Below are 23,539 nucleotides of genomic sequence, written 5' to 3'. Positions count from 1 at the left end.
CGTAGAACGGGTTCAATAGCTAGTATATATATAACAAGGGGGGCAAAAAGTCCTTCCAGGTATATACCAAGCCTCATGCTGTTATCCAGAAAAATGAAGGCAGCACTCCATTAGAAAAAATAAATGTGGTTTATTGGCCCATGTGCCGACGTTTCAGTCCAGGATGCGGACCTTTCTCAAGCGCATATATATTTAAACATATTTATATTATTTAACCCCTTCATGACCCAGCCTATTTTGACCTTAATGACCTGGTCGTTTTTTGCAATTCTGACCAGTGTCCTTTTATTAGGTAATAACTCGGGAACGCTTCAACGGATCCTAACGGTTCTGAGATTGTTTTTTCGTGACATATTGGGCTTCATGTTAATGGTCGATAATTTTTGCGTTTATTTGTGAAAAAAATGGAAATTTGGCTAAAATTTTAAAAATTTCGCAATTTTCAAATTTTGAATTTTTATTCTGTTAAACCAGAGAGTTATGTGACACAAAATAGTTAATAAATAACATTTCCCACATATCTACTTTACATCTGCACAATTTTGGAAACAAATTTTTTTTTTTTGCTAGGAAGTTATAAGGGTTAAAATTTGACCAGCGATTTCTCATTTTTACAACGAAATTTACAAAACCATATTTTTTTATAGGGACCACCTCACATTTGAAGTCAGTTTGAGGGGTCTGTATGGCTGAAAATACCCAAAAGTGACACCATTCTAAAAACTGCACCCCTCAAGGTACTCAAAAGCACATTCAGGAAGTTTATTAACCCTTCAGGTACTTCACAGCAGCAGAAGCAACATGGAAGAAAAAAATGAACATTTAACTTTTTAGTCACAAAAATGATGTTTTAGCAACAATTTTTTTATTTTCCCAAGGGTAAAAAGAGAAACTGGACCCCAAACGTTATTGTACAATTTGTCCTGAGTACGCCGATACCTCATATGTGGGGGGGGGACCACTGTCTGTGCGCACGACAGGGCTCTGAAGGGAAGGAGCGCCATTTGACTTTTTCAATGAAAAATTTGTCTCCAATCGTTAGCGGACACCATGTTGCGTTTGGAGAGCCCCTGTGTGCCTAAACATTGGAGCTCCCCCACAAGTGACCCAATTTTGGAAACTAGACCCCCCCAAGGAGCTTATCTAGATGCATAGTGAGCACTTTGAACCCCCAGGTGCTTCACAAATTGATCCGTAAAAATGAAAAAGTACTTTTTTTTCACAAAAAAATTATTTTAGCCTCAATTTTTTCATTTTCACATGGGCAACAGGATAAAATGGATCCTAAAATGTGTTGGGCAATTTCTCCTGAGTACCTCATATGTGGTGGTAAACCACTGTTTGTGCACACGGCAAGGCTCGGAAGGGAAGGAGCGCCACTTGACTGAAAAATTAGCTCCAATCGTTAGCAGACACCATGTCGTGTTTGGAGATCCCCTGTGTGCCTAAACATTGGAGCTCCCTGACATGTGACCCCATTTTGGAAACTAGACCTCCCATGAAACTAATCTAGATGTGCGGTGACCACTTTAAACCCTTAAGTGCTTCACAGAAGTTTATAACGCAGAGCCGTGAAAATAAAAAATAATTTTTCTTTCCTCAAAAATTGTTTCAGCAAGCAATTTTTTATTTTCGCAAGGGTAACAGGAGAAATTGGACCCCAATAGTTGCCCAGTTTGTCCTGAGTACGCTGGTACCCCATATGTGGGGGTAAACCACTGTTTGGGCGCACGTCGGGGCTCGGAAGGGAGGGAGCACCATTTGACTTTTTGAACGCAAGATTGGCTGGAATCAATGGTGGCACCATGTTGCGTTTGGAGACCCCTGATGTGCCTAAACAGTGGAAACCCCTCAATTCTAACTTCAACACTAACCCCAACACACCCCTAACCCTAATCCCAACTGTAGCCATAACCCTAATCGCAACCCTAACCCCAACACACCCCTAACCACAACCCTAACCCAACACACCCGTAACCCTAATCCCAACCCTAATCCTAACCCTAATCCCAACCCTAACCACAACCCTAACTCCAACACACCCCTGACCATAACCCTAACACTAGCCTAATCTTAACCCTATTTCCAACCCTAGCCCTAATTCCAACCCTAAGGCTATGTGCCCACGTTGCGGATTCGTGTGAGATTTTTCTGCACGATTTTTGAAAAATCCGCAGGTAAAAGGCACTGCGTTTTAACAGCGGATTTACAGTTTTTTTTGTGCGGATTTCACCTGCGGATTCCTATTGAGGAACAGGTGTAAAACGCTGCGGAATCCGCACAAAATTGACATGCTGCGGAAAATACAACGCAGCGTTTCTGCACGGTATTTTCCGCACCATGGGCACAGCGGATTTGGTTTTCCATAGGTTTACATGGTACTGTAAACCTGATGGAACACTGCGACGAATCCGCTGCGGATCTGCTGCCAATCCGTTGCGGATTGCGGATCCGCAGCCAAATCCGCACCGTGCGCACATGCCCTAACCCTAGCTCTAACCCTAGTGGAAAAAATATATATATATTTTCTTTATTTTATTATTGTCCCTACCTATGGGGGTGATAAAGGGGGGGGGGGTCATTTACTATTTTTTTTTATTTTGATCACTGTGATAGGTTATATCACAGTGATCAAAATATACCTGGAACGAATCTGCCAAACGGCAGATTCGGCGGGCGCACTGCGCATGTGCCCGCCATTTTGGAAGATGGCGGCGCCCATGGAGAAGACGGACGGACATCGGGAGGCTCGGTAAGTATGAGGGGGGGGTGATCGGAGCATGGGGGGGTGATCGGAGCACGGGGGGGTGGGATCGGAGCACGGGGGGAGCAGGCGGGAGAACGGGGGAGCAGACAGGACGACGGAGGGGAGCGGAGCACAGGACGGAGGACTGGGGAGGAGATCGGTGGGGGGGACACATCAGGGTTTCCAGCCATGGCCGATGATATTGCAGCATCGGCCATGGCTGGATTGTAATATTTCACCAGTTTTCATAGGTGAAATATTACAAATCGCTCTGATTGGCAGTTTCATTTTCAACAGCCAATCAGAGCGATCGTAGCCACAGGGGGGGGTGAAGCCACGCCCCCTGTGCCTGCAGATCGGGTGAAATTGGAGTTAACCCTTTCACTCGATCTGCAGGGACGCGATCCCTCCATGACGCCACATACGCGTCACAGGTCGGATTGGCACCGGCTTTCATGACGCCTACGTGGCGTCAAAGGTCGGGAAGGGGTTATATATATATATATATATATATATATATATATATATAAATATAAATTTTACATGTATTCTGAAATGAAAAATGCTGCTGAACACGTTGGCGCTATATAAATATGTATTTTTATATTTCTTTTTTTGTTCCTTTTGTTTTAGTCTTTTGTTGAAATGGAGAAAGAGGAAGATGCTCAGGACATGGTAAAGCGCTGTGAAACTGTCCCTCTATTTTTCCATGGAAAACCACTGAAGGTAGAGCTGTCTGAAAGACACAAGAAGCTTGTGCTAAGGGTAAGCGTGGCATTGCTCCCAGGAGGGTCTACTGTTGTGTTTCTATCATGGGGGTGTAAGTTGCAAATAGAGGTAGGTCCCCTAGTCCTAGAAACCATCAATGTTTTCTGAGGCTTAAAAATAATTTCTTTCTCGCCTCATTGGGGGACACAGGTAACCATGGGTGTATGCTGCTGTCACTAGGAGGCTGACACTATGCAAATAAAGAAGAAATAGCTCCTCCCCGGCAGTATACACCCTCCGACAGGCACCAGGCAACTCTGTTTTTGCTTAGTGTCTGTAGGAGGCGGACCTGGATCTAACCCCAGATCCGCATTTCTTTTTACAGGGATTTGTTTTGTTTATTAACCTTTTCCCCTTTCTTTTTCAGACCGTTTTCTTCAGGGTAACAGGGTGCAGTTTTTCTCACCCTGTTTTCCCCACTTTGAGCGACCGAGAGAGCAGTGTGGTATTACCCACATCGCACCCTCTCGGACCCGCTGGGCAGGACTCTACGCTCGGTGATCACGTCCATGGAACCGGGAGAGTTTCTGTTTTCCGTGGATATCCGAGATACGTACCTTCACATCCCTATTTGCGTACGACATCAGAGATTCCTCTGGTTCGCGATCCGGGGCTATCATTATCAGTTCACGGCCCTCCCTTTCGGTCTGGCGTCTGCGCCCAGGGTCTTTACAAAGGTCATGGCAGCTGTCATGGCCATCCTACGTTCAAAGGGGATTCTGGTAATCCCATACCTCGACGACCTCTTGATCAAGGGTCTGTCCCGTCGGGATTGCAGCCAGAACCTCCAGCTTACTCTGGACACGCTTCTTCGCCTCGGCTGGATAATCAATTACCAGAAGTCTTCCCTGATTCCAACTCAGCGGCTGGAGTTCCTGGGCATGGAATTCGACACCTCTCAGGCTCAGGTCTTTCTTCCCAAGGAGAAGTTCCTTTCTCTTCGTCGGGGGGTCAGAGTACTAAAGAGCCCGTCTCCTCTGTCTCTCCGCCTCGCCATGAGGGTTCTGGGAAAGATGGTCGCCTCCATGGAAGCAGTCCCCTATGCCCAGTTCCACTCTCGTCCCCTCCAGCTGGCCCTTCTGTCGGCCTGGGACAGGAATTCACTTTCCCTGGATTGCCCGTTTCGCCTCTCTCCCAGAGTGAAACAGTCTCTCTCTTGGTGGACGCTGTCCACCTCCATTCTGCGCGGGAGGTAATTTCTCCCTCCCCGCTGGCAGGTGATCACCACCGACGCCAGTCTCCAAGGTTGGGGGAGCAGTTTTTCTCCACCTCACGGCCCAGGGCCGCTGGACTGCTCAGGAGGCGCGCCTCCCTACCAACCTCTTGGATATCAGAGCCATCTTCCTAGCCCTCATCCGCTGGGAGTCTCTCCTTTCAGGGAAACCGGTCCGCATTCAGTCGGACAACACCAGGGCCGTGGCTTACATAAACCATCAAAGAGGGACTCGCAGCACACAAGTCATGGCGGAAGTGGCAAAAATTCTGCGTTGGGCGGAGGGTCACGTTCCCTCTCTGTCAGCCGTCCACATCCCAGGGGTGGACAATTGGGAAGCCAACTTTCTAAGTCGCCAGGGCATCGTGGCGGGCGAATGGTCTCTTCTCCCCGCAATCTTCAACCAGATTTGCCAGCGGTGGGGCGTCCCAGACGTCGACTTGATGGCCTCCCGGGCAAACCACAAGGTTCCCCAGTACATCTCCAGATCTCATGATCCGATGGCCGTCAGATGCGACACTCTCGTGATCCCGTGGACTCAGTTCCAGATGCCCTATCTGTTCCCACCCCTCCCCTTGATCCCAAGGATCGTAAAAAAGATCAAGACAGAAGGGGTCCCCGTACTCTTAGTAGCTCCAGATTGGCCTCGCAGGGCCTGGTATGCGGAACTGGTGAACATGCTATCGGACGTTCCGTGGAGGCTTCCGGATCTTCCGGACCTTCTTTCGCAGGGGCCCCTCTTCCACCCAAATTCTCGGTCTCTGAATTTATCGGTATGGCCGTTGAGGCCGCGGTCCCGAAGGACGCGGGTTTTTCCCACAGTGTCATCCAGACTATGATAAGGGCGAGAAAACCGGCTTCCTCGCGTATTTACCACAGGTGTTGGAAGGCTTTTTTCCGGTGGTGTCAGGACAACAATCTGTTTCGTATGACCTTTTCCCTTCCATCCCTTCTCAGTGTCCTTCAAGCGGGTCTAGATTCGGGTCTTTCCCTTAGCACCTTGAAGGGTCAGATTTCCGCTCTGTCCATTCTTTTTCAAAGATACCTGGCCTCCCTGCCTCAGGTGAGGACCTTCATCCAGGGGGTTGCTCATATAGCTCCCCCTTGTCGTTCTCCTGTCGAGCCTTGGGACCTCAACCTCGTTTTGGACGTCCTCCAGCGTGCACCCTTTGAACCGATTCAGGACATTTCCTTCTCTTTTTTCTATCCTGGAAGGTGGCCTTTTTGGTCGCCATCACCTCCATTAGAAGAGTGTCGGAGCTGGCGGCTTTATCCTGTCGTTCTCCCTTTCTAGTCATGCATCAGGACAAGGTGGTTCTTCGGCCGGTTCCTTCCTTTTTACCAAAGGTAGTTTCGGCCTTTCACATCAATGAGGACATTGTCCTCCCTTCTTTGTGCCCTTCCCCGGTTCACCCCTTGGAAAAATCTCTTCACAAGTTGGATGTCGTCAGGGCTATCCGAGTTTACCTCGCCAGAACTGCTTCTTTTCGTCAGGCCGATCCTCTGTTCATTGTCTCGGAAGGGCGGCAAAAGGGGCTCCCCGCCTCCAAGTCCACAATTGCTCGTTGGATCCGTTCGGCGGTTCTGGAGGCATACCGTGTCCAAGACAAATGGCTCACTCTACCCAGGCTGTGGGAGCTTCCTGGGCAGTTTGTCACCAAGCTTCGGCCTTGCAGGTTTGCAAGGCCGCAACGTGGTCATCCATTCACACCTTTGTCAAATTCTACAAGGCGCATACTCGGGCTTCTGCGGACGCGAGCCTAGGTAGGAGGATACTCCAGGCAGCGGTTTCTCACCGGCCGACCTAACTCCTCTTTTTCTGCAGAATATCCCACCCTAGGGACTGCTTTTTGATGTCCCATGGTTACCTGTGTCCCCCAATGAGGCGAGAAAGAAAGAGGGATTTTTGGTTCTTACCGTTTTTGGAGCCTTCATTGGGGGACACAGCGCCCTCCCTTGAAGTTGTACCGTGTTGGCCGTTGTTGTGGGTTGGCACATAGGTTGTGTTATATATTACCTGTTCCTACTACTGCTTTTGCACCAACTGAGTTGCCTGGTGCCTGTCGGAGGGTGTATACTGCCGGGGAGGAGTTACTTCTTCTTTATTTGCATAGTGTTAGCCTCCTAGTGACAGCAGCATACACCCATGGTTACCTGTGTCCCCCAATGAAGGTTCCAAGAAAGAGATTTTACTGTAAGAACCAAAAATCCCTCTTTTTCAGCAGGCTTTTGCTATGATGTGGAGACAGAGACCCTGATTCCAGCAATGTGTCACTTGCTGCTGTCATGGTCTCATTTTGATACAATCACTGTTTTCTATGCTGCAGATAACACGTGCTGATCTGTGTAACCCCGCCCACACCACTGATTGGCAGCTTCTTGTGTAAATAGAAGGCTGCCAATCAGTGGTGGAGGCGGAGTTATACAGAGCAGTTGACTAGGAGGCACCTAGTCCTGTAGTGATGATCTGCAGACAAAACACTGATTTTACTGAAATTGCAACACACAGCCCAGTAAATGATACATCACTGGCATCAGGGTTCCTGCTCCTACGTCATGCTGGTCTCAGGTTATATAAAGGAAACTTCCTGACAAATTAACTTTTAACCCCTTCACGACATGCGCCGTACTTGTATTGCGCATGCCGTGTCTCCCTTTGATGCGGGATCCGACGCAGAGCCCCCATCTTTCCCACCACGTCAGCTGTTTTGAACAGCTTCCAATGGAGGCTATTGAAGCAAGTGAAAAGTGGAACAAAAATATATATATATATATATATATATATATATATATATATATATATATATATATATATATATATATAATTGTCTAAGGGTTTTTCTGTCTGTTTGTCTGTCTGTCTGTCTGTCTGTCCTGGAAATCCTGCGTCTCTGGTCGAGGCCTGGCGGCCTCGACCAATCAATCAGCGACCGGCACAGCGACGATTATGTCATAAAGGACGTAGACATCTCACGTTTCTGATTCAGCGCCGGGCACAGTATCCACGTAGATGTCATAATGGTTGCCATGGCGACGATGATGTCATAAAGGTTGCCTCGACCAATCAGCGACGGGCACAGTCTGCCGCGAATTCTGGAATCATCATTGTCCATATACTACGGGGACATGCATATTCTAGAATACCCGATGTGTTAGAATCGGGCCACAATCTAGTGTATATATATATATATATATATATATATATATATATATATATATATATATATATATATATATATATATATATATATATATATATATATTCCCCCATTCGCCCCATAAAAAATAAAACATACACATATTTGGTATCGCCGCGTTCAGAATCGCCCGATCTGTCAAAATATAAAATGAATTAATCCATTTGGTAAGCGGCGTAGCGAAAAAGATAAAACTATTAGTGTTTTTTTTTTGTTGTTTTTTAATTTAGTGCTGATTATTTTTTAATTGTTTAATTTTTTTTTTCTCCAGATCCCAAACAAACTTATTGAAGAAAGGGAAAAAGAAAAGAACCAGTAAGTATTTCGTTCACTCTGTATAATGTATTATACCAGAGGTGAGCCTGCTTCGATGACCGCCTCGCCGGCTTCTGATTCTACATTATCCTGATTATTCTATTCTGCGGTTACGATAGAATCTTTGGGAAATTTGGATGAAGTTTATACCATTCAGAAATGGGTCTGCTGTCTCGCTTTTAGATTTGCAGTTTTGGATTAGGCCTAAGTGATTGAAAAAAAACCCACTGAGGCCAACATTTTGCAGTTTGTACCCTGTTTGCCTTATTTAAAGGGAACCTGTCACCCCGTTTTTTCAGTAGGAGATAAAAAATACCGTTAACATAATCAAGATGTGGGGGAGAAACAGCGCTGTGACCACGCCCATCTGACCTGACCAGCCTGATTGACAGGCGAAAAAGGCCACTTTTGTAAGGTATTTTGGCAGCATAGGTAGGGAATCAGGGGACAAAAAATACCCTATTGTAAAGCACAGCTCAGGCCCTATTTAACGGTATTTTTATCTCCTACTGAAAAAACGGGGTGACAGGTTCCCTTTAAAGAGAATGTGTTTTCATTAATGGCCTAATGTTTAAGTGTTTTGGTTTTTATGTATATAATAATAAAATGTATTAATCTATAAAAAGAGGAGCATTGCACGGCGAATAAGCCTCCTTACCTTGACAAGCCAGAGATGGTATGTCACTCTCCATAAGGAGAAACGATACCCCTTAGACCCCAGTCCAGAGCCTCTCACCTAGCCAAATTGGTTCTCACGCTTTGCACTGACGAGGGCCAACAGCCCGAAACACCGTGTCTGCGAATTGAGATACTAATTTGGCTTTTATCCTAAGTCATATTGCATGACTCGTTAAAGTGTTGATTGTGACTTGTAGGATCGCTACTTCCAACAGGTGGTGCTATAGAGTTTAAGTCCTCTTTTTCTCAGAAGAGGCAATTTGCACAATCTATAAAAAGTAGAAATCCAGGATCTTGCAATGTTCTCACTGACCTTAAGCATTCCTGCTCTGTACAAGAGGATTAAGAATAGACAGGGTTATAATGAAAACTAACACAGGATCCACCATTCCCAATAGGTGATGTCACAGCTCACCTCCTCCTCCTGTACAATGACTGATAACACCTCTATATACAGTAGATAACACAGGATCCACCATTCACAATAGGTGATGTCACAGCTCACCTCCTCCTCTTGTTCAATGACTGATAACACCTCTATATACAGTAGATAACACAGGATCCACCATTCACATTTCACCTGTTCAAATGAAACCGCCTGACGGAGGTCGTAACCTGACGGAGGTCGTAACCTGACGGAGGACGTAACCTATGAACCCTCTCTCAGCTGCAGTGTAATTTAACTGGTGACTTTGCAGCCTATTTCCAGTGAATGGCCCCAAATCCCACCGAATTAATCTTCTACTGGGTCGGACATATTTCTCTATCGCCTTTCATTGGGGGACACAGGAACCATGGGTGTATGCTGCTGCCACTAGGAGGCTGACACTATGCAAATAAAAAAAGTTAGCTCCTCCTCTGCAGTGTGCACCCTACCGACAGGAAGTAGGATATTCAGTTTAGCTTAGTGTCAGTAGGAGGTGGACACGGGTCTTTCATTAGACCCTTATCTACCTCAATGTACGTCGTTACCTTTCATGTTTTTCCGGAGGGATACAGGGTGAACACTCACACCTGTAGTCCCACTATGCGGACTAGGAGTACGGCGTGTACTGCCACCCCGTATCCTCATAGATCCCTCTCCAGGACCAAGATCCTAGCACACAAGCGTGCTCAGAAGTCCGGTCCTGGCTCCGTCCCCCACCCACTCGCCCACCAGAGCCTGTCGGTCGGAGGAGACGAGGACGTCCATCGCCTCCGTGGACGTCTCATTCCTTCCAGGTTAGTACCGGCGTGGGATGTTTAGGTGAGTATTTTCCCTCCCCACCCTGTGGCTTCCCTGGATCCTAAAAAGGGGGTTCCTATTTGGGGAGTTTTCTGGTGCGGGTCGCATCTCTTTTCGGCCGCGCCACTTCCGTGGATGCGGCCTCCCTGTCCCCTGTTCCGGCGCGGCAGCCTTTGCGGACCGCCGCGCCGCTTCTTGTCCGGGCGCGCTGTCTGCGTGGCCTTGCTCAGGGGGGACATTTCCGCCTCGGGTCCTGTGGGCTTCCCAGCCCCGGCTTCAGCGCGGCCCTCGGTGGCTTCCCTGCTCCGGCCGCTGTGTGCGGCCGTTCATTTCCTTTCAGCGCGGCGGCTTTGCCGGCCGCCGCGTCGCTTCGGCCCTCTGTGGCTTCCCTGCTCCGGCCGCTGTATGCGGCCGTTCGCTTCTTTTCGGCACGGCGGCTTTGCCGGCCGCCGCGTCGCTGGTTGGGCCCCCTGCAGCTGTGTCCCTCTGGCCGCTTGCAGCGCCGCGCGTCCTCCCTCGGCGTGGCGGCTTGCCGGACCGCCGCGCCGCTTTGAACCTGCGGCTGCGCTGCTCCCGCCGCTGTGGGCGGCCGCTCGCCTGTCGCCTTCTGCGGCGCGCTGTTTGCCGCTTCGGCCCTTCCATGCCGGTCACCGATCGCTAATTTAGGCCCCGGCTTCTGCCTGGGCCTACTTCCGGTGCCGGACTCCGCCCCCTTTCTTCTCGTATCGGGCGGGCTTTTCTCCCGCCCGACATTTTCACTGCGGCCCGCCTTCTCTCCGCCCACCGGCGCCATCTTGGGACTCCTTTACATGCACCTCAATCTCAGGAGCCCATACCGCTGTCACATCCGCAGATCGAGTCCAATTTGCGGCAGGAGCCCACATCACCCTCCTGCCTAAAAGACGACTTCTTACCGGAGGCCCATCCTATCAAGCCGAACAGCGTCCTCCGGATCCCGTTTTTCGTCTACCGTGAGTAGCTCTGCTCTGCAGACTGACACTCCCCTTTGCCCCCAAACCCCCCTGCCCCCTAACCACTCGGGCAAAAAGGGGGCCATTCTCGTCTTCCTACTCCTGCAGCAACCCGATTGTGTCTACCGCCCAGGATCCCCCGGCCGATCCGCCCGAGAGTGATAACCCCATCCCAGGCTGGGCCTCCTCTCTGTCTCAATCGGTGGCCAATCTAACACGGGTGTCTCAACCCTGGTGTCCGTGCTGGATCGGTTACCCCTGCAGACCCCCGCAGTAGCCACCGGGTCGCTGGAAGCTCCGTCCGAGCCCTCCAAGGCTAGCTGCAAAAGGTCCAGACAGGAATGCCAGTCTGAGTCTTCTTCTCGACACTCGGTCCTCCTCTGCAGTCGGCGTCCTCCCGATCCTCCTTCCCTGAGTCAGGCGAGGCTTTCTATGATACGCCTTCGAAGGATAATTTGGGGCCGGTTTCGAACCAAATCGCTAACATGAGGGATATGGTTCAAAGCCTCATTGGAGCGACCAATCAGACCTGTGGCATCAAAGATTCCTCTACGAAACCCGCAGATCAGGCGGTTTCGTTTAGACGGTCTAAGCTACCTCCCAAGGTATTTGCTCCTCATCCTGAATTCAAGGAGCTTCTGTCCAGAGAAAGAGCGAATTCTACCAGAAGTTCGCAAAGAGACAAGCGTCTTGGAGTCTCATATCTCTTTCCTCCGGATCTCATTGCCAACGGGAATGAGAGGCGTTAGAGAACGACCTCTCCCCCTGTGGATCCGTCGGCTGCTAAACTTGCCACCAACACAGTCCTTACGCCGTCCGGTGGGCGGCTCTGAAAGATTCCATCGATAGGATCATGGAATCCTTCGTGAAGTCGGCTTTCAAAACTGCCGAATCATCCCAATGCCCAGCCTTGGCTTCCATTTGGGTTTCGAAGTCTGTATCCGAGGGGCTAAACAACTCCGTTGGGGCATTCAAGCTGGAGCTCCATCAGGCCGGCTGCCGGAACTTGCCACCCAGATTACTCACGCCGGGGAATATTTTGTTCCCTGGACGTCGCGTCTTCTGCCGCACAGGCGCCCAGTAATGTTGTTGCCAGCTGTCGCACTGTTTGGCTCAAGAGTCATCAAAGAAGTCCCTTACGAGCCTGCCTTTTCAAGGTTCACATCCTTTCGGTTCCAAGCTGGACCAAATTTATTAAGGACGCCACTGGCGGCACCAGTCCCCTTCTCCAGACCTCGCCTACTTTCCCTTTAGGCGGCTACTTCGGTCTTTTTGACTTTTTTCGTAGTTTTGCGGCATCAGATTCCTCTTCGCAGAGGCCACAGGCACGTTAAGAGAAGAAGGTATTCTTCGACTCACTCTTTTCTGGCGTGCCCGCTACTCCTAAGGTGGATTCTCCAGGTCCAGGACTGGAGGTTCCACCTAGGCATGACCCACGACCAGACCCCAGCCCGTTTCTCAGGCTGGGCAACCGTCTCCTGTTCCTCAGGGACGTCTGGGTCTCCTCAGTAGGGGGCGCTGGGCCAGGGCACTTGTATCCTCTAGATACAAATTCTTCATTTCACGGTCCTGGGATCGTTTTCTTCAAATCCCAACCTCCAAGAGACCCCGCTCTAGTCCCGGGTTTCTTTACGGCCATTGTTTCCCTCCTTAAATCTGGGGTAAACGTTCCCGTCCCAGAACAGGAACGGTTCAACGGTTCACAGGCTTCTCTTCGAATCTTTCTGTACTGACACAGGACAACAAGGTTCGTCCCAGTCCGGATCTCCATTTGCTGAACAGGAAGTTTCGTCGGAGACACTTCAGGATGATATTCCCTCGTTCAGTAATCACTTTCATGGAGGCTCAGGAATTTCGGTTTCAGGCTCCCGAAAGTCTATCCATCTTTCCCGACATTCTAACCGTTGCGGGTGGCTCGTTAACAGGAAGAAGTTCCGTCTTGTTCAGCGCCTCGTATCTCCGGGCATGTTCTTCGACACTTGTCGGACCAGAGTCTTCCTTCCCGAGGACAGGATATCCCTCCTTTGTCAGGAAGTTCGCTTGCTCCAGGGTTCTCGGCTCCCCTCCTTTCCGATGGGCCTTAAAGACCCTAAGGAGGTTTGGTTGCAACATCGGAAGCAATTTTCCCTTCGCCCGTTTCTTTCAAGACTTCTTCAGCAGGCTATTTTATCGCAGGGGACAGGTCTGTCTTCTCCCTGCATCGTCCGATCCGGCTTTCTCCCAGGTCAAATGGTTCCTCGACTTGTGGCCGAGGTCACTTCTCTTATCCCAGAGTAGATCCTTCACAGCATATCCTTCCTTCCAGTTCCCTGGCAGGTGGTGACGACGGACGCCTGTCCGCTCGCGGAGGCGCGGGGCTTTGTCTCCTGTTCTTTCAGGGTGGTTGGTCGGCGCAGGAACCCTCTGCCGATCAATGTCCTCGAGTTCCGGATCATCTTTCTGTCTTTCCTTCACTGGGTAAGGATTCTCAGCAGCCTGCCAATTCGAATCCAGACAGACAATGACACAGCTGTGGCATATGTCTACCACCAGCGGTGGACTCGGTGTTCGCTGGCCTCGGCCGAGATTCCAGGATCCTCCTTTGGACAGAGGCAACAGTCCTGGTGAGCTCCGCAGTGCATGTCCCCGGCGTGGACATTTAGGCCGCCGACTTCCTCAGCCGCGAGGGCCTCGCGGCAGGGGAATGGTACTTCAGGAGGTTTCCTATCGGATTACTTTTCTATGGGGGACTCCAGAGGTGGTCCTCATGGCGTCCCGATTGAACAGGAGGTCCCTCGGGTCGGCTCAGGGTCCCGTGTTTCTCTCACAGTGGGGTTGACGCTCTGGCCATTCCTCGGTCGCAGTTCGGGCTCCCCTATTGGTTTCCATGCCTTCCCTTGCTTTCCAAGCTGTCGAAAAAGATCAAGGCTGGATGGGTGCCGGTCATTCTGATCGTCCCGGATTGGCCCAGGAGGTCCTAGTTTGCAGACATCGTCAATCCTCTCGCGGACACCCCTGGTGTCTTCCAGGCGGACCCGATCTGCTGTCTCAGGGTTCGATTTTTCACCCGAATTATCGGTCGCCCAGTTTAACGGCGTGGCTGTGGACTCCACAGTTCTAAGAGCGTCCGGCCTTTCGGCCCAGATGGGTCACTGTATAGTCCAGGCTGGGAAGCCTTCGTCTTCTTTCAGGATCTACTATCGTACCTGGTAGGCTTACTTTCGTTGTTGCGAGTCCAACCGCTTTTCACCTATGTCCTTTTTCCCTGCCTTCCATTTGGTTTTCCTTCAGGCAGGACGGGATTCGGGCTTCGCTCTCAGTTCCCTATAGGGCCAGGTTCCTACGCTCTTCTTCCCTTTAAGAAGACGTTATCTTCTCAGCCACAGGTTAAGACCTCCCTTCAATGAGTGGCCCACGCTGTCCCTCCCGTACAGGGCCTCTGGATTCATGGGATTTAAAGGTTGGGTTGGTGGTGCTTAGGGGTTCCCCCCTTATAGCCTCTCAGGGAGTTTTCCCTGTCAGTTCTATCTCGGAAGGTGGCTTTTCCCAGGTCCATCTCTTCGATCCGCCGCGTTTTTGAGTTGGCGGCCATTTCTTGCCGACCTCCTTTCTTGATTTTAATCCAGGACAAGGTGGTCGCAGACCTCTGCCTTCCTTCCTTTCTCGAGGTGGTTTTCATCTTTCCACCTCAACGAGGACATCGTTATACCTTTCCTTTTGTCCAGCTCCGACTCTGGAGTGATCGTTGAACAGGCTGGGTCTCGTCAGGGCAGTGAGGATCTCCCTGGCTAGCACAGCCGCTTTCCGAAAGATGGATTCTCTTTTCGCCATCCCTGATGGCGTGCGTAGAGGCCTGCCGGCTTCCAAGGCGACTATTGCTCGCTCTATCAGAATGGCAAGTTTGGAAGCTTCCGGGTCAAGAACAAGAGTGCCTCCTGAGATAAGGCTCACTCTACCCGGGCAATCGGCGCTTCCAGTGCGGTATGCCACGGGGTTATCGCTGATGGCTTTGCAAGCGGCAACCTGATCTTCCATCCACACGTTTCGCCAAACTACGGCGGACTCCAGCCTGGGCAGAAGGATCCTGCAGGCAGCAGTGGTGAGTCCTCGGACCTGATGGAAGTCGGTTTTCCCCACCCCAGGGACTGCTTTGGGACGTCCCATGGTTCCTGTGTCCCCCAATGAAAGGCGATAGAGAAAACAGGATTTTTGGTTGCTTACCGTAAAATCTGTTTCTCGGAGCCTTCATTGGGGGACACAGCTCCCTCCCAAGTTGAACAGCTCTGTTTACTGTTTACGTTTGAGTTCTTTGAACACTTTGAGTGTTTGAAACTGTTAATCTATGGAGCGCCGTAGAATTTGTCAGCGCTATATAAATAAAGTTTATTATTATCATATTATTATTATAGTTCTCTTTTACACGTTGCTTCTCCTACTGCTTTCTCACTAACTGAATATCCTACTTCCTGTCGGTAGGGTGTACACTGCAGAGGAGGAGCTAACTTTTTTTATTTGCATAGTGTCAGCCTCCTAGTGGCAGCAGCATACACCCATGGTTCCTGTGTCCCCCAATGAAGGCTCCGAGAAACAGATTTTACGGTAAGCAACCAAAAATCCTGTTTTAGAAGTTTTCAGAGACTGCAGGAACGATTTTCTTTAAAATATATATATATATATATATATATATATATATATATATATATATATATCCCAGTGCCGTTAGCGCCCCCTTGTGACAGAATGTTAGGTCACTTTCCATTCCGCCGTGGCAGGCAGGGTTGTAGTTGTCAGTTGCGCTTATCAAATATTTTTTGTTTTTTTTTCTGTAGCAAGAGAGCTCATTCTCCGGACCGAAAAGGGGGTGTAAAGGAGAAGCAGAAAAAGACAGATTCTGAAACTGGCGATCAGGCCACACCTGAAGAAGCCACCGCCGATGACACCATTCACACCTCGGAGGAGGCAGATGAGAAAGATATAGTGACCGATTCTTGTGAACCTGAGCTAGCTGAGGATGATGAAGAGGAGGAGGAAGAAGAGGGGAACGATGAGGAAGCCGCTGCTCTTCTAGAAACCGGCAGCTCCGTGGCTGATGAAGAAGTTCTGGACCCAAATGAGGCTGAAGGAAACAACGAAGTGGAAGACCAAAGTGAGGCGCATGAACGGGACTCTTCAGATCCCTCAGCACCTGTCCCCAAGAAAAAGAAGGTATGATCGGCACGATTGATACAACACGGTAATGTTCTGCCGCTTGCGTTCCAGGCGGTAATCATTAGTCTATTGACTACAGATTCCTTCTAATGGCAAAAAAAGGGGAGAACCATAAGCACAGTCTGATTGTTTACGCTCCCAATCGGTGCAGTCAGCCGCCATCCTTAGTCTGCACTTTGTAGTCTTGAGCCGGAGGAGAAGCTGTGGCGGAAAGACTTGTCAGTAAAGCGTCATCCTCCCCGTGTCAGAAGTACTAAGCTGAATGCACATCCGGGACTCGCCATTTGGATGACTTTTGTGTTTCAATATGGGGCTGGTATAAATTTGTGACCTTTTGAATATATTTATTAATGACCTGTTTTTTGCTGTCAGGGCGCAGCCAAGTTTTCTGGGAGCATAGATGATTTTGTTACTCTTGAGGTCGGCGACGAAGAGGATCCGAATAAGGCGAAAGCCGCCAAGAAATCTGCAAAAGAGAAGGCTGAGGTGGAGCTCAACACAAGCATGGAGAAAGCGGAGCAAGAAAATGAAGAGGACGGTGAGGCTGGCCAAACGCGCCCAGTATCTGCTAGCGAGGGTTTTGGAGGCACAGCGGAGTATAATCTTGGCCCGTTTGAGGACAACAATCCTGTCGGTGAGTATATGTAACGGTGCGGTGCCGTGTTGCACTGCAGATCAACGGCTGCAGTTTTTTCCTGTAAAAAGTTGTCATGTTTTGACTTCTGTTTTATGTTCTTTCTATAAGGGGTGGAATTTGTGGTTGCCAAGACTGGTTTTTACTGCAAACTGTGCTCCTTGTTCTACACTAACGAGAACGTGGCTAAGGTCACCCACTGCAGCACCTTGCCCCACTACCAGAAACTGAAGGTGAGCGTTTTGTCCTTTCACAAAGGACACTGAGGATGGCCGAGTTCTGTTTCAGCCTGTCAGACTCCCCTCCCCCATGTACAAAGACTATTTCCACCGCTTATTGGTGCTGGCATGTACATCATGTGACTGATAAGGCCAGTACGAAAGACTGACAAAAGCCCACTAGAGCATCGGCTGTGAAGCAATGGCAGATTTTAATAAGCAATATTATGTCCTTATTCTCTTGTTAAATCCCTCGTTGCTTCAGTGCCATTGCCCTAGTTGGCTTTGCCGGTTTCTCATTAATTTCCTGCAGAGTTGAAGTGCTCTACAGCCATCTTCTTAATATTCGTCTTCACATCTTGATGGATCTGAATTACCGTAGCCAGGTTCCAAACACTCTCAAAGATGTGTGTGTGTGTTGATAAAGCAGCAAATCGAGTATCGTTCAATACCGGCAAGGATTGCACAGTTTATGGATGGGTCGTTAAAATGAAAAAAAAAAGAATTACTGAAGTGTACACAACCAACTTCTCAAATTCCCACTAAGCACTGATGAGCGCTGGCTTTGCAGGAAAGTGATGATAGGTGAAGCCCACTAGAGCATCGGCACTGAAGCAATATCCATATTCTGACAATTGTACATATTTGGAAGGTAAAAGAATAAAAAACCACTATAATGTTTCGATTTCTTTTAACATTCACCCCCATACTACTTTATTTCTTCCTATCTCCTGTAATCCCTCCACCCAGTAAGGAACTAGTCATTTCTTCCTCAATCCTCCCCAGCCACCTCACCTCCTCCACAGAACTATTCCTCCACATACAATCCTTTCTCTCCAGGCACACACGGCCACATCATGACCTATCCAGCTCACACCTTCTAACGCTCAGTCTGCTGCTCTTCATTGCTGGCGACATATCCCCAAATCCTGGCCCTCCTCATCACATCCCCACACTCATTTCTAATCCCCTGCCATGATCCTCTACACGTCCTCGCAACCACAGTAACCTCATACCCATTCATCCAGCCCCCACTCCCCCAATTTCCCTATCTGGAGCACTATGGAACGCACGCTCTGTCTGCAATAAACTGTCATTTGTCCACGACCTCTTTATCAATAACAAACTCTCCTTCCTCGGCATCAGTGAAACCTGGCTCACGCCCTCTGACTCAGCCTCTCCAGCCGCGCTTTCCTATGGTGGATTCCACCTCACACCCCTCGCCCCAGCAGCAAGCATGGCGGAGGAGTTGGTTTTCTCCTGTCAGATAACTGCTCCTTCACCCCAATCCCACTTCCGCCCTCTGTTACCCTCCCTTCCTTTGAGGTGCACTCCATGCGCATCTACTCCCCCTCCAACCTCCAACTGGCTGTCATCTACCGTCCCCCAGGGCCAGCCACCACCTTCTTTGACCACTTCACCACCTGGCTACTCTATTTCCTCGCCGCTGACATCCCCACTATCATCATGGGCGACTTCAACATCCCCATTGACACTTCCCTCTCAGCTGCCACTAAACTATCCCTCGCTTCCTCCTTTGGCCTTGCTCAATGCTCTTCTACAGCCACCCACAAAGATGGTCACACACTGGACCTCATCTTCACCCACCTCTGCTCCCTATCTAACCTTTCGAACTCGCCTCTTCCTCTTTCTGACCATAACCTACTCACATTCTCTTCCCTCTCCACTCATTGTCTACAATGCCCACCCCACAAACTTTCACACCCTCGCAGAGATCTTAAACACCTTGATCTACACTCACTCTCTGAATCCCTCCTCCCTCTCACAGACATAAGCTCCCTACACAATGCGGATGACGCTGCCGCTCTATATAACACCATAATAGCTGTAGCTTTGGAATCTCTTGCCCCTCTCACACATACCAAAGCTCGCAAAATCAACAGACAGCCCTGGCACACCCGCCTGACCAAAGAACTGAGGCGAGCTTCCTGGGCTGCAGAGCGGAGATGGAAAAGATCCCACTCCAACGAGCACTTTATCGCATTCAAACAGTCCCTCACTACTTTCAAGACCACACTCGCCACAGCAAAACAAACCTACTTCTCATCTCTTATATCCTCCCTCTCTCACAACCCCAAACAGTTATTCAACACCTTCAATTCCCTCCTCCGCCCCCCAGCACCTCCTCCCTCCCCACTCATCTCAGCTGCAGACTTTGCCTCATTTTTCAAGCAGAAGATTGAGAACATCAAAGACAGTTTAGTAAACAACCCCCAGAACCCTTCCTCCCGACTTCCCAGCCCTCCACCTCCAAAACCAACTTCTCCACCATTACAGAAGACGGACTCTCCACTCTACTCTCAAGATCGCATCTCACCACCTGTGCACTTGATCCGATCCCATCCCACTTCATCCCAAACCTCACCACAGTCTTTATCCCAACCCTAACCCATCTCCTCAACCTATCACTAACAACTGGTGTTTTCCCCTCAAGCTTTAAACATGCCTCAATCACACCTAACCTCAAAAGCCCTCTCTTGACCCATTCTCTGGATCTAGCTATCGCCCTATATCACTTCTCCCCTTTGCCTCAAAACTACTGGAACAACATGTCCATCTTGAACTGTCCTCCCATCTATCTTCCTGCTCCCTCTTCGACCGCTTACAATCAGGCTTCTGGTCTCACCACTCCACTGAAATTGCCCTAACTAAGGTCACCAATGACCTGTTAACCGCCAAGAGCAAGCGACACTACTCTATCCTTCTCCTCCTGGACCTGTCCTCTGCCTTGGACACAGTGGACCATTCCCTGCTGCTGCAGACCCTCTCATCCCTTGGCATAACAGACTTGGCCCTATCCTGGATCTCGTCATACCCAACTGACCGTACATTCAGCGTCTCCCTCTCACACACCACCTCCTCACCTCGCCCCCTGTCTGTCGGAGTCCCGCAAGGTTCAATTCTAGGGCCCCTGCTCTTCTCCATTTACACCTTTGGCCTGGGACAGCTCATAGAATCTCACGGCTTTCAGTATCATCTCTATGCTGACGACACACAGATCTACATCTCTGGACCAGATATCACCTCCCTACTAACCAGAATCCCTCAATGTCTATCCGCTATCTCATCCTTCTTCTCCGCTAGATTTCTAAAACTTAACATGGACAAAACAGAATTCATCGTCTTTCCCCCATCCCACACGACCTCCCCAACGAACCTATCCATTACAGTAAACGGCTGCCCACTCTCCCCAGTCCCATAAGCCCGCTGTCTTGGGGTAATCCTTGACACTGATCTCTCCTTCAAACCATATATCCAAACCCTTTCCACTTCCTGCCACCTCCAACTCAAAAATATTTCACGGATCCGTACATTCCTAAACCAAGAATCTGCAAAAACAGTAGCCCATGCCCTCATCTCCCGCCTCGACTACTGTAACCGCCTGCTCTGTGGCCTCCCCTCTAACACTCTTGCACCCCTCCAATCTATTCTAAACTCTGCTGCCCGACTAATCCACCTGTCCCCCCACTATTCCCCGGCCTCTCCCCTCTGTCAATCCCTTCACTGGCTCCCCATCACCCAGAGACTCCAGTACAAAAGCCTAACCATGACATATAAAGCCATCCACAACCTGTCTCCTCCATACATCTGTGACCTCGTCTCCCGGTACTTTCCTGCACGCAACCTCCGATCCTCACAAGATCTCCTTCTCTACTCCCCTCTTATCTCCTCTTCCTACAATTGCATACAAGATTTCTCTCGTGCATCCAGTCTACTCTGGAACTCTCTACCACAACATATCAGACTCTCACCTACCATCGAAACCTTCAAAAAGAACCTGAAGACCTACCTCTTCCGACAAGCCTACAACCTGCAGTAACCACCGATTGACCAAACCGCTGCACGACCAGCTCTACCCTCACCTACTGTATCCTCACCCATCCCTTGTAGATTGTGAGGCCTCGCGGGCAGGGTCCTCTCTCCTCCTGTACCAGTTGTGACTTGTATTGTTCAAGATTATTGTACTTGTTTTATTATGTACACCCCTCCTCACATGTAAAGCGCCATGGAAAAAAATGGCGCTATAATAATAAATAATAATAATTTGCATCTTCTTTTTTTTCTCTCTTTTAGCAACTTTACTCCAAGATGGCAAAGGCTCCAGAGACCAACTAAAATCCTGAATAAAAAAAAAAAAGTTGTTTAATTTGTTCTGTTTAGTTTGCAACATGAGAAGCTAATGCTTTATGGCGATGTGCCGAGTACATAGTATGTGGGCAGCAATGTCCTTTGAGCTTTGTTCCGCACTAGGTTTACACATCCCAGACCTACATTGGTATCTGATGTGGGGGTGACATCTTGCGATTTCCCACACCAGACTACTACAAAGCCAGCAAACCGTCGGTTGTCGTTGATATTGATGTCCAGCTTGTTGTGAAGCCTCGGCATATTTGACATTCTGCACTAGCGAAATGTTTTCTATCGTTTTAATATGCTTTATGTGCATTCGGCGTGGCTGTTTTTATTTGTGTGTTTTTGTTTTTTCCTGATTTTCTGTTTTTATGACCAATCGATCACATTAAATCCATCACAATTAACCGAACTATAATCTTGCCTTCATACAAGAAAACAAAGATTGTTTCTCAGTTGTGTGACCCCCATAAATATCCAAAACTGCATGTAACCAATATGAGACCCCCTTTGCTGGCTTCATCTGTGATATCCATTGTTCACCTTTCTGATTTTAGAGCAGAACTTTTTGACGATTTATTTCATTTGTTTGTGTGTTTTTGACAGTTTAATGGAAAAAAATGGATTGTTGTCAAGTTCATGATGACTTTATTTACTATTCCTGTATTCTATCACTTCATTGTTTTGTTTCGGTTACTCGACTTGTCCTAGCTGCCATATCAAACTTTTGTTCCCCCACCTAAAAAAAAAAAATTTCGGATTTTTGTCAGATGCCAGAAAAAGTCACCTGGAGTCTGACTGGTTGAATGATGTGAGACGAGACTTTTTAAAGGGGTCTTTCACTAAAATGATCTTTTAAAATGGGTCAACATCAATTAGTTGATGTTCAATATACAGGACCCCCAGCGATCAGCCGCCAGATCTGATCTATCGTTTCTGGAAGTGGCCGCTAAACAATGTGACTCTTTAAACTGGTGTACATCTGCCCAGGGGGTCGGACCCCCAATGATTGGATATTGAGGGTCTGTTCTGACTTCAGTAAGCTATATTATTTTTTTTTTTTTTTTTTTTATTGCAGTCTTTAGCCCTACACCTAGCCGACATGCAGTAGACCACTGGGCTCCTTCAGCGATGATCAGTATTCACGTGTCACTGAATTGTAGTTGTTTTGTCTCCTCCAAAAACTGAATTAGCTATTAGGCAAGGGTTACATTTTTTTTTTTTTTAAAGGGTTTTTCCAGAATTTAGAAAGATATGGTTGCATTCTTCTCCAAAACGTCGCTACCAACTGTTTCTGGTCAGCATGGAAGATGGGTTGTAGTACCATACACAACCTGTAGACTGGGGGTGGTGCTGTTCTTGGAAGCATGAAACCACTTTTTTATTTTCTAATTCTGGAGAACCGCTTTAAGATTGGCCAGAATTGATGAATTTCTCATTTCATTTTATGTCTTCATGCCAAATGTCAAGATTTGAGTAAACAGTGTTGCTTATACCCCCCTCTCCCCCCCCCCCCCCCCGTACTGTGGAGCTGTAGAAAACAAGTGAACTCTCCATAGCATTCCAGTGGTCATTAGTTGAACCTTCATGTATTTGTTTAGAAGCGTTCGAAATTAAACCTTGTATTTTACCAATGTGTCGGGATTTTTTTTTTGTACAGAATGTTGTGGTCATTATTGAGCTACTTGAAACACCCAAGTTGTTTTTGCTGTACTTTGATTTTAAGCTCTGTCTTTTTGACAGCAGCTTGTCGAATTGAAAGAGGTGGAAGGACTTCAATGTGCGGGGATGTGAAAAAACTTACGGCAGTCAATAGCTGGTCTTCCTGGTCAGTTAACTTGAGCTGTGCAAAAAGATTCATCGGACCCTGCTCCAGAGAGTGTCTGACCGCCCGCCTCTCCAGAGCCCTGTGATCCACCTATTGTGTGCGCATCTTCTGATAGGACCAACGACATCATTGTGATGTCACCTGCATGATGTCAAGGAGGCCTACTTGTGAGATGAGGTGCCAAGGAGTAGGAGGCTGATCTGCCACAGAGTAGGGACCTGGCCTTGGACTAAGTTCCTGCAAATCTTTTTGTTCAAATGGATCGTCAATCTTGAGAAACTGTCCAATAATCCCTTCTCCCACCCCAGAGTCTGAAGATGCTTATATTTATGCAGAAAATCAAAAACTCGTTGACAGGAAATTCTATAGTCTCCTGAGTCATTAGTTATGGAAATTACAGAAACTGG

At 48.6% G+C, this 23,539-nt stretch overlaps 1 protein-coding gene across 1 annotated transcript in view; it reads left to right on the top strand.

Moving 5' to 3' along the window:
• LOC138675298 (matrin-3-like) overlaps positions 1 to 22,934 on the top strand; it is a 65,677-nt gene extending 42,743 nt beyond the window's left edge. Inside the window, exons 10-15 of the mRNA XM_069763387.1 lie at positions 3,380 to 3,511; positions 8,196 to 8,239; positions 15,922 to 16,297; positions 16,673 to 16,934; positions 17,046 to 17,167; positions 21,248 to 22,934. Of these exons, the coding sequence (XP_069619488.1) occupies positions 3,380 to 3,511; positions 8,196 to 8,239; positions 15,922 to 16,297; positions 16,673 to 16,934; positions 17,046 to 17,167; positions 21,248 to 21,289 (978 nt within the window). The 3' untranslated portion in view covers positions 21,290 to 22,934. The remainder of the gene's footprint in view (positions 1 to 3,379; positions 3,512 to 8,195; positions 8,240 to 15,921; positions 16,298 to 16,672; positions 16,935 to 17,045; positions 17,168 to 21,247) is intronic.
• Positions 22,935 to 23,539: the final 605 nt, after the last annotated feature.

Source organism: Ranitomeya imitator, chromosome 4, assembly GCF_032444005.1.
Source record: "Ranitomeya imitator isolate aRanImi1 chromosome 4, aRanImi1.pri, whole genome shotgun sequence".
Classification (NCBI taxonomy): Eukaryota; Metazoa; Chordata; class Amphibia; order Anura; family Dendrobatidae; genus Ranitomeya; species Ranitomeya imitator.
Note: the sequence above shows the minus strand (reverse complement) of the source record. Positions and strands in the feature narration are given on the sequence as shown.